Source organism: Ranitomeya imitator, chromosome 1 (genome assembly GCF_032444005.1).
Source record: "Ranitomeya imitator isolate aRanImi1 chromosome 1, aRanImi1.pri, whole genome shotgun sequence".
Lineage (NCBI taxonomy): Eukaryota > Metazoa > Chordata > Amphibia > Anura > Dendrobatidae > Ranitomeya > Ranitomeya imitator.
The window spans coordinates 193,611,586-193,623,810 of record NC_091282.1 but is presented as its reverse complement, the minus strand read 5'-3'; the positions used below and the strand labels follow the sequence as shown (position 1 = coordinate 193,623,810).

Below are 12,225 nucleotides of genomic sequence, written 5' to 3'. Positions count from 1 at the left end.
GGAGAGTCTCCTCTCCTCCAGACCCTGGGAACCATCCGCACTGCACACGCCGTATAAGACGACTGGGCGTATAAAATGACCCCTGTCATACGGCGAGTATATCCCAAACTCCATATTTTATATGGAAAGGTTGGGAGTCGTCTTATCGCCCAGTCGTCTTATACACCTGAAAATACGGTACATTCACTGGTGGTGAGCAAGTACATCTGATCGGGATCTGCTCAAACCAGACATCTCCTCTTAATGTGGATCTCCCCAATGTAAGTTTTATGTTGAAAAGTAGAAAAACTCAGAGAGTGAAGTTCGGACAGAAATGTTGTCAGCACTGATCTACATGTAGTATTACAGTACCTCCATGATATATTTCCCATAGTGCAATAATTAAAAGTAACACTCATACAATGTTCAATCCAAAGAAGACTCAGATTTTGTAAAAAAAGAAATACCTTATCAACGTGGAAAATTAAATCCAATTCACAGACGTTTTCAAAGCACTTGTCCAACGTTTCCACAAATACCTGCAAAATAAAGATGTGCGCTCTGGTGAGACAACGATGAAACCATGAACACAGGATTGGCCGATTTTGGATTTAATATTCTGATAATTCCATTTTATAGTGAATACTTATAGTCTCCTCATTTCCAAAAATCTATAGCTACACATACTCCTTTTGTATACACTGAATCATCTATGTAGCATAATAATGTGCCGAACTCCAAGGACTTACTGGTAGGGAATCTAGATTGTGAGTCCCAATGGGGACAGTGCCGATATTGTCTGTAAAGCACTGTGGAATTAATGGCGCTCTTATTAGGGAGTAAAATAAATACAAATAAAAAAACAAAAACCGAAGATCGATGATTCCAATGTACCATGCTTGCATAAAAATTTTTAAAAAAACTTCACAGAAATCTGATTTTAGAAATTTTAAATGACAAAGAACCCTGAAGAATTTTACTGTATGTTTTCACTGTGGTTTCATTGTCCATTTTTCAAGCAGAAGATTCTTCAGGAAGCTGTCCTAGTCTCTGGTGATTTTTGGGGCTTTGTAATCCTGATCTGGTTTTTTACCTTTAACTATTTTTGGATATTTCCTAAAACATTTGGACCCTTTTTCTGCATTGGCATTTTTTGGTTAACATTCTTCTGGTGTTTTTTTAGGCGTCTTTATTGACACTTTTTGAAATCTATTAAACAATTAATAAAATGTTCATGTTTGTTTAGTATAGCGGAAAATGCCTAAAGAATGGTCAGCTCACTTAATTTAATCACTTGGTGTCTTCAAAAGCATGAAACGTGTAAGAGAAGCCTGAACATATGCACAAAGTGATTTTTCCTTTGAAACAACTAGGACGATTCTTTAAAGCATTATTTATTGAGTTTTTACAAGACAACACTCCAAAAACATGCATTGTGAACATAGCTTTAGGGTATGTGCACACGTCAGGATTTCTAGCAGAAATTTCCTGACAAAAAACGGACATTTCTGCCAGAAATCCGCATGCGTTTTTTTGTGTGGTTTTTTTGCGCTTTTGATGCTTTTTTCGCTTTTTTTTGCGTTTTTTCCCAATGCATTATATAGCGGGAAAAGCGCGAAAAAGCCGCAAAATTAATGAACATGCTGCTTTTTTTTACCGCGATTCATTTGTTTTGCGGAAAAAAAACGCATCATGTGCACAAAAATTGCAGAATGCATTCTAAATGATAGGATGCATATGTATGCGGTTTTTTATGCGTCTTTATAGCGTTTTTATCGCGAAAAAACAAATAAATACCCTCAGAGTGCAGAAAAATGGGCCTGAATACAACACCATGAAAAGTGTGAAAAAATATGCAATGTCCTTGAAATATGGAGTTTTAAGAAATATTCCAGCAGTTGCTTCTATGGAACAGCAATGGTGTAAAATCTACAAAACCCATACTATTCCACACACGAGAACTGTTGGTGTAATAAGAAAATTTGTCTCCGCTGCTAATATTTGGGGAAACAGCCACTTGTGCCAACAAACTAATAAATAAGGAGCATCAAGTTGTCAGCATTGTATGTCTGCTGAGCATCATTAAATGAGGACCTTCCACCAGTTTTAGCATGTTACACTGACCACAACATACAAAATGCTCAGGAGGAAAAATGGCGCAAGAATAGGGTCTTATCCAGTAATCAAAGATGGTATCGGAATATGCTGACCTGAAAGGTTGTATGACTGCTGCAGATCCACAAGTGATTTCACCAAAGTAACAAAAAAATGGAACGTTTGCAGTCTATGTCCGCGCTGCCAGCTGATGATGAAACATCACACGCCAGAAATAATATAAAATAACAGTTTTCATTTTTATTTTCTACGCATTTCAAAGTTTAAGGCACTCCTTCAGGAAACAAAAACCATATCAAATGTATATGTTTTTTGTTTCCTGAAGAAGTGGGTTACACTGAAATCTAGAAGAACCCTTATTTTATATTACCTCTGGCGCTTTACGTTTCGTCATCAACTGGCATCACGGATACAGACCACAGACTTTTCATTCAGAGCTGAATAAAATGACTATTTTTTGAATTCTCATCTCTGTTGTGAACATATTAGTTCATTATGTTTATGTTATAACTTATAAAAAGCCCAACATGGCTTCACCAAGTTTCTGGGAGTGTGTACTTCTTTCCCTGTATGATGTTGGCCAATCCAAAGTAAGCTGTGTCATGCAGGGGAAAAAAAAAAGTATGTATCCCAGAAAGTCAGGAGAACAGGTTTCTCCTGTGAGATGTACCGATAAGACAGCCCTGTTCTCAGCCCTAATCTCTGCACCCACTGTGCAGAGTAAATCATTCCAGTACTCACAGAATATTTCATTTCAACTTCCAAAATTCTAGGCATACACAAATCTGCAGTCAGGTCCATAAATTTTGGACAAGTTTACCAAGCATGAAGTAGACATTTTACATACATGTACACACATACGCTAATGAATGAAATTGCTTGGTTACATTGGATCCAAGAGACCTGGGAAAGAGTGACAGAAATGCATTAGCTATTACAAAGTTAATGGTCTTATTTTAGGAATAAATATACAGTACTTAATAAAGAGATTTACTAGGGAAGGGATTGATATACTGCCATCTAGATCACACTAAGCAAACAAAGACCATTGACTGTTGCAGCGTCTTCGCGTCTTCAAAATGACCAAATATCTCTAAATGAAGCTAGCTACATGCTAAAAAGGAACTGGCTACTGTCAGGTTTACCAAATATTTGTGAAGTGAAAAATATAATTCAACAATTTCTTAAAGAGAATATGGCAGCAGGTTTTTGCTATGTAAACTGAGAGCAGCATGATGTAGAGGCTGAGTCTCTGATTCCAGTGATGTGTTATTTACTAGGCTGTGTGTTGCAGTTTCAATAACATTAGTGTTTTTTTCAGCAGGAGATTAGGTCTACAAGACTAGGTGTCTTGTGCCTCTTAGTCAACTGCTTTGTCCAGCACGCCCCCACCACGGATTGGTAGCTTACTGTGTATACTGTACATCGACAGCTGCTAATCAGTTATTAATAGGGCTTAGAAGTATAATCCATTCCCAGTATTACACAAGCATCAGGACAATTTATAAATGAAGTAGTGGGATAATTTAACAAGAAATAACTTTTAGCTGTTTTTACCTCTCTGGAGAACGTAGACATAGCTCTCCTGTCACTTCACTTAATAGAGCTGCCCTTTATATTATTCTCATTTTACGACTTCAGTTAATGCTATGGGTACATAATGGTGTCTTTTTGCGACTGGGCTTTGTTCCCAGACTTAATCATGAACATCAGAATGAAAACATCCATTGTTCAGACCATCAGAGGCTTTGTGCACAATAAAAATAATGGTTGTATTACAAATTAACATTTTTTGTTTATTTCCCTAACTAAACCATTGTTTAGGGAGGAAAAATAACGAGCCCACTTGGAGCTTTCATCTGCCCCGCACATCTCTGGGATGAATACAATCTAAAAAGGAGCAGTATCAAGGAGACACATTGTATTTTTTGGTGGAGAAATGTCAATTGCAAATCAGCAAATGCTACTGTATACTACTACTAGCCAGTCACAGGCTGGACTTCATAATTTTCAATATTTTGATAATGACAAAGGTCAGGTTCCAGTGGGTGCACCGAATATTGACGCCTGAGCAAAAAACATGTCACCAGCAATTTAGTAAAAAAAAAAAAAAACACACTTAGAGAAAATCCAGTAGCCTTTTATTCTCAAATTATTAAAGGCCCCGTCACACATAGCGACGCTTAAGCGATCCCGACAACGATACGACCTGTCAGGGATCGTTGCTGCGTCGCTATGTGGTCGCTGGTGAGATGTCACACAGTGCGATCTCCCCAACGACGCAGCATCGATGCGGTGAACTGTAGCGACCTGTACAACGATGCTATTTCATGACGATTCAATGGGACGTCCTGTCAACGAGGTCGTTGGTAAGGTGTCAAACACAGCGATGTGTGTTACCCAGCGGGACCTCAACGATCAAAAAATGGTCCAGGCCATTCCGACACGACCAGCGATCTCACAGCAGGGGCCTGATCGCTGATACGTGTCACACATAGCGAGATCGCTACTGAGATCGCTGTTGCGTCACAAAACTTGTGACTCAGCAGCGATCTCGCTATGTGAGACGGGGGCTTAAGGTTGAAGAAACATGAGTCCACCACCATAATCCTGAGACCAAACAAGAGTCCATGCAATGAACGTCCAAGAGAAAAAAAACTCTAGTAATTTCATGTCCAGCAGTCAGCTGGAAAGATCAAAGCAACAGTTTTTGCTACACAAGACAATTACTGGAAACACCTATGTGAGGCAATCAGAGATAAATGCCATGGGAAGTTGTAGCCATCAGGTGTGTTAAGCCCCCGTCTCACATAGCGAGATCGCTAGCGAGATCGCTGCTGAGTCACAAGTTTTGTGACGCAACAGCGATCTCAGTAGCGATCTCGCCATGTGTGACACGTAGCAGCGATCAGGCCCCTGCTGTGAGATCGCTGGTCGTGTCGGAATGGCCTGGACCATTTTTTGATCGTTGAGGTCCCGCTGGGTAGCACACATCGCTGTGTTTGACACCTTACCAACGACCTCGTTGACAGGACGTCCCATTGAATCATCATGAAATAGCATCGTTGTACAGGTCGCTACAGTTCGCCGCATCGCTGCTGCGTCGTTGGGGAGATCGCACTGTGTGACATCTCACCAGCGACCACATAGCGACGCAGCAACGATCCCTGACAGGTCGTATCGTTGTCGGGATCGCTTAAGCATCGCTATGTGTGACGGGGCCTTTACTGCTTCATGACAATGCGCCAGCTCACAAGTCTCGCAAATCAAAAGCTGCCATCAGGAAATACGGCTAACGGAGTTTAACTGTCCACCCTAGAGTCCAGTCCTGGCACCCAGTGATTACTTTCTATTTCGGAACCTGAAGAAATATCTGCATGGGCATTGATTGCCGGATGATAATGCAGTTAAAGAGGCAAAAACAGGGTTCTTGCAGCAGCAAGAAGTCTCCTCCTGTTCTGTGTGCAAAAATGGAATAAGTGTGTTGACGTAAGAAGGGATTACATCGAAAAGTAGCAAGTTAAATTCTCAGGAAATGTTTTCATATTTAGGTAAAATTATTGAACACACCCCTTGTACTATTTAATTCCACATAATCAGCCATCAACTCTACATTTAAAGGGAATCTGTCACCCCATTTTTTGACTATAAGCTAAGGCCACAGGCATTCTGTAATGCTGCAGATAAGTCCCCGATGTATCCTGAAAGATAAGAACAACAAGTTAGATTATACTCGCCCTGGGGCGGTCCCGATGCGGTCCGGTCGGCGTCGCGGTCCGGTAGGCCTCGCGGTCCAGCGCCTCCTATCTTCATGCGATGTCGTCCTCTTTGCTACCTGTCGCGGCTCCTGCACAGGCGTACTTTATCTGCCTTGTTGAGGGCAGAGCAAAGTACTGCAGTGCGCAGGCGCCAGGAAAGGTCAGAGAGGCCCAGCTCCTGCGCACTGCAGTACTTTGCTCTGCCCTCAACAAGGCAGATAAAGTACGCCTGCGCCGGAGCCGCGACAGGAAGCAAAGAAGAGAACGTCATCGCATGAAGATGGGAGGCGCCGGACCCGGACCACGACGCCCATCAGACCTGACCGCCCCGGACCGCCCCTGGATGAGTATAATCTAACTTGTTTTCTTATCTTTTAGGAAACATCGGGGACTTATCTACAGCATTACAGGACGAAAAATGGGGTGACAGATTCCCTTTAATGCCTCAATCAAAAACTAAAATGGAGTATTTTGCAGATTATAAGACATCCCAAATTTTGGGGAGGAAAATTCTAAAAAAAAAATTTTTTTAATAAAATGGTGCGTGCTATAATCTGCTTTTGTGGTAATTTACCTGAGGGTCAGTGGTGGTGGAGCAGGGTCCCAGGTGGCAGGGTTGCTGCTGGCGAAGGTAGGAGATGCTGCAAGCTCCTGGCTGGTAGGATGGTGTGTTCAGCAGCGGCATGAGTTGGGACATGGCTGCAGGCCATGTATGACGAGGTGTTCAGTGGTGCGGGGGGCTCCACCGAAATTTTGTGACAGCCATGAGCCTCGCATTTTCCATACTTTCGAATGCGCTGGTCTGCGGTAAAATGGTCGCTGAAGGCGGCACATGTGCAATTCAGATCTCGAGAGCAGAGATATCGGGTCCGAAATCTAAATTTGTGCATGTATTGCATCTGGCGGCCGTTTTCCCCAGAGTCCACCGCTAAGAAGAATATGGAAAGTGCAGGGCTCTGGGCTTCCACAAAATGTTGATGGAACACCTCATTGTACCAGACTGGGGCCCACAGCCATCGCCTGACTCCTGCCTCTGCCAAAGCTTCCGTCAGCTGCGACCTCACTCCACGGCAGACGGTAAGCTCCACCGCAGCTACAATTCAAATTATAAGACATACCCCCATTTTCCCAAAAAATTTTGGGGAAAAAAAGTGTCTCTTATAATCCAAAAAATAATGTAGTTATCCGGTTCTGAAAACCATGACTTCACGGAATCAGTTACCATCTCGCTTGTTATACATTTTTGACCTCTCATTGCTTTTTGAGTTTCAGAAAAAGATAATCAGATGAGGACAAATCAGGAGAATGTGGCAGATGATTGACAACTTCAAAGCCAATTTCACCGAGTTTCTGCAAAACAATACGAGACTTGTGGGAGGCGCATTATCCTGTGAAAACAAGAAACTTGAAAGTTTCTGTGTAAGTACTAATCTTTACCTGACATGGTTAATTTCTCTTAACCACAAATTCTAAATGACATAACCTTTGCTGCTAAAACTTAGCACGCATGCTTGTCAAAGTTAATACTCGTTTCTATAACAATGAGATTTATTTTTCTTTGCTAGAAATATTTGGAGGTCAACAATTTATCAATATCTCATCGTATAGAGTAACTGCTCAGACTGAAATGTAAAAAGGATGGAGGAGTGAGTGGAAAAACGTTCCTCAGCAATAAACAGACTGATGAGCGGGAATCCATCAAATGCTCTGTACCTGTACAAGGATTATTGAACAACCATGTCTCCAGAAACAGCAGATCTGGCCATACGCTTTCGTTAACTCCCCATTATAACAACTTTGTGACTAAAAGAAACGGCAGATTGCAACCCCCTTAGATGTTTCCCGAGTCCCACACTTGTGGCTGGCGCATAGATATTCCCTTCTCAGTCAAGAAAAAAAGCTCAAAAGAATTGTTATAGCATGTGGTCCTTAGAGAGGTTGTACATTACTCAGACAAGCCTTTTCAATTACCATATTCTCCCATACAAAATATAAACAGTACATACCTCCGATTCCAGCACAATTCCAGCTACGTGGGCATTGGAGGTCATGTGAACCCTGCAGCCAATTAGTGGCCACTAATAGGCCTCTTCATTTTTACTTCCTTCAGACGAAACAAACATCCGGAGGAGGTCGGAGAGCACTAGCGGTTCTGACTTCCTTTGGATGTCAGTTTGTCTGAATGAAGTGGCTGTGAACTGGCCCACTAGCGGCTGCTATTGTCTGCAGGGATCATGTAACAGGATAATGTCACCCAACTACTGGGTTTCCTGGGGCTGATATCACTGGAACAACATCAGAGTTAAGTATAGGCAGTTCTTATTTTACATGTGAAAATCTAGTAATTGAGCAGGGGTTGTCTGAGTAGTGGACAACCTCTTTAAAAAAAAAAAAAAAAAGTAAAGCATATTATACTAACAAATCCACTAATATTCGCACAAAACAGGCAGCAACCGATTTCAACTTCTGAAAGTTTACTAAAAGATACGGCCAATAAAAAAAAAATATTAAAACATTATGCCTGATTGTAGTTAAAGCACAACCCTTTTTTTAGTCTAAGTGCCAAATTTTTAATCACTCCCGAAGGCCACATATAATTTGAAGGGGTATTCTGATGCGATGAATATTGACAGTACTATATAGTTCAAATTGGATCTCCAGAAAGAACGGAGCCAAGATGTCCATGCAATAAGAGTAGCTTCCCCAAAGAATATCAACACAGAAGAGTCAGAAACAGCTAGAGGGCGCACAGAATGGTATCAGAGCTGTATGTAGCCCTCAGGCCACAGGTTGTGCACCTCTTATAGCTACAGGATGTACTTAAAGTTACTTTACCAAATCAGCATGGATCAGTTTATTCTTTCTTTCAGAATATGATTACTTTAGTAAGATGGAAAAAATTAGTGTTTACTTGGAAACGCTTTAAAAAATAAAAAAAAAGTTACCAGAGGAAAATTAGTGATCAATCAATTCCACACAGAGCAATACTGGAATATCAATTACCCACGAGAATGTAAAATATTTCAGTTTGTTGAAATCGTAAAATGCAATCCAAATTTAATTCACTACAGATGTAAAAAAGGACAATGCACAACATACAAGTCAGGCATAGAAAATTAAGGTTCAAGGGTGCTCAGGAATGCAGAGTATCGCGGGTGCTCGAGTCACATGCTCGAGTCCCCATGGCCACATTTTGCGGTTGTTAGTCACAAAACATTAAGGGATTGCCTGATAAATCTGGGAAGTTCCCGCATGTTTTGTGGCTAAACAGAACCAAAATATGTGGCCGTGGGGACTCAAACATGCCACTTGAGCACCCCGATACTCGGTGCATACCCGAGCACCCTAGGCAAACTCGAGTACCCACCACTACTTATCAGCCATGTGAATAGGATTATATGCAGTAGTGTAAACAGTACTCATTGCCGTCAGCATGTTACCGTCAGACTATATGTGACACTACAAGGGATTTTCAAAGGAATTTACTGGAGGACTTATTAACTAAAGAGGGAGGAGGATAAATCGTTCCCCTCCTCCTATCTACACACTCTGGTTTGTCATCGGTCAGTGTGACACAGGCGAAATGCAGGGATGAGTAAAGGTACTCCCAGACAAGAATGGGTGACATGCACCAGTATTAAACATTGTTTTTACACACACTGCACTAACACATAAAATACTGGGCAAAGGTTTTAGCAAAATAAGAATGCTTTCAAAAGTAGAAATGTTAATAGTTTCATTTTATCAATTAAAGTGAATGAATAAGAGAAACCTAAATGAAAAAGGGAATTATTTGGAGTAACCACCCTACGATGTCAATACAGCACTAAAGCATCAGTTCTTCTATGTACACCAGCACACAGTTTTTGAAGAAACTCTGCAGAAAGTCTGTTCCAAAAATGATGGCGAACTAACCACAGGTCTGTGGATATACGGTAGGTTTGTGTGAAACTTTCTGCCTTTTCATGTAATCACAGACAAACTATGTTGAGATCATTGCTTTGTGGTGGCCATATCATCACATCCAGGACTTCCTGTTGTTCTTTCAGGTCACAGGTCATACACCATAGCCAGGCTGAGCAGAACATCTAAACACAAGTTAATTATGCGACATCAGCAAGGTCTCTTCCAAACAAAGATTTAAAAGCAGTCTGAAGACTGTAGACACAGTGGTCGACCAAAGAAATCTAGTGGAGCACATAAAAGCTTACTTCCCTATGACTTTGGAAGGTGTCCAACAGTGCCATCAGCTCAGAACAGCCAGCTACTAGAGTGACCCAGATGCACCCCTCTGCTGTTCAAAGAGGTCTGGCCAAAAGAGGTCAATAGAAAAATAGCAGCATGTGCTCTGGACTAACGAGCTGAAATTTTAAATATTTGGCTGTAACAGAACGCAGTTTATTCACCAAAGGGCTGCAGATCAGGAGAATAATGAGCATCTGCAAGCAACAATGAAGCACGGTGGAGATTCCTTGCAAGTTTAGGGCTGCGAGATCAGCAAATGGGAGTTGGAGATTTCATCATACCGTGTATAAGTCGACCCCAGTAAGCTGAGGCACCTAATTTTGCCTAGAAAAACTGAGAAAATGTATTGGCTTGAGTATAAGTCGGGTATGCATTGTCCACTAATGCCTATTCTGATATGCATTGTTCTTCATCCCCATCCTTGTCGGCATGGCTCCTCATTCCCATTCTTGTCTGCATGGCTCCTCATTCCCATCCTTGTATGCATGACTCCTTATTCCTTATTCCCATGCTTGAATGCATGACTCCTCATTTCCATCCTTGTATGTACAGCCCCGATGAGAGAAAAAAAAAAAAAAAACTACTTACCTACCCAGCGTGCCCTTGCAGCATTTCATTCCGGTGCCAGCAGCTTCAGTAGACGAGCGATCAAGTGTCCCAGCTCATTATGGTAATGAATATTCATTACCTTAGTGAGCGGGGGGACACGTGATCACCCGAGGTGCCTCAGCTTACTGGGGATTTTTTTTATACCGGAGGCCAGCGGCTGCATAAGTAACTGCGCGCGCCATAAGAGAAATGAATATTCATTGCCAGTGCAGCGAATATCTTTTATCTTTTGCATCGGGCACAGGCTTTAGCTGCAGCTGCCGGCTCCTGCCTCCTGTGACCAGCTGCTCAGCTACTCACCCTCCCCCACCGTAAACTGGGACAATGACTCGTGTATAAGCCGAGGGAGGCAATTTCAGCACAAAATAATGTGCTGAAAAACTCGGCTTATACATGAGTATATATGGTAATAAATGGTGTCCTCAATGCTGAGAAGTACAAGAGGATACTTATCCATTATGCAATACCATCAGGTACGCATCCAGTTGGGACTAAATTTGTCAAGTGATAGAAGGATTTGTACAAATCTGCATTCACAGAATATCTGTGATTAGTTCTCCCTACCAGAGTTCCGATCAAAAACTGAGTGCAAGTACACCTAGAAGAATTGTTACTTTGATACTATTTTAAAATTAAAAGGTTAGTCACCCCAAATATCGATTTGATTTAGATTTCTCTTTTGTACTTTGCAATTTGTAAACTGATAAAAAAATTAAAACATTTGTTTTTTTTCAAAGCATTCTTACTTTACAAAAGTTATAGCGAATGCTGAAAGGTAGTGTAGGTGACAAAGGCATAAATAAAAACATTATTAGAAGCTGGATAAAAGGCTCTCATGACATTACGGGCTAAATATGATTAAAAGAATTTCTTTACTGATCAGCCTTTGCAAAGCTATGACTCTTTGTAATATACCATACTTATTTACATTTTATTGCTGGCTTCGCTATCAAAAACCATGCTGAAAGTGCTGTAATAACTGACTAGTAAGTACTCCTTTCAAAGCTGTTTTGAAGTGCTCATCTAGCAAGAATCCATACACAAACATTATTAACATTAGCTTTTTACTTATCTAGTTACAGAAGGGTTTTTGCTCATTTTGTGTCTTGTAGGCTTTCTATGGCCTATGTGAACGTGCGTTTATGTTCTGCATGTATACCCACTTAACCCCTTCATGACCGGGGGATTTTTCATTTTTCCGTGTTCGTTTTTCACTCCCCTCCTTCCCAAAGCCATAACTTTTTTATTTTTCCGTCAATTTGGCCAGGTGAGGGCTTATTTTTTTGCGGGACGAGTTGTACTTTTGAACGACATCATTGGTTTTAGCATGTCGTGTACTAGAAAACGGGAAAAAAATTCCAAGTGCGGTGAAATTGCAAAAAAAGTGCAATCCCACATTGGTTTTTTGTTTGGCTTTTTTGCTAGGTTCACTAAATGCTAAAAATGACCTGCTATTATGATTCTCCAGGTCAGTACGAGTTCATAGACACCTAACATGACTAGATTATTTTTTATCTAA

At 41.2% G+C, this 12,225-nt stretch overlaps 1 protein-coding gene across 1 annotated transcript in view; it reads right to left on the bottom strand.

Annotated features, from left to right (window-relative positions):
• Positions 1 to 12,225, bottom strand: part of AP3S1 (adaptor related protein complex 3 subunit sigma 1) — a 120,059-nt gene that overhangs the window by 51,988 nt on the left and 55,846 nt on the right. Inside the window, exon 4 of the mRNA XM_069753178.1 lies at positions 447 to 518. Coding sequence (XP_069609279.1) covers positions 447 to 518 — 72 coding nt within the window. The remainder of the gene's footprint in view (positions 1 to 446; positions 519 to 12,225) is intronic.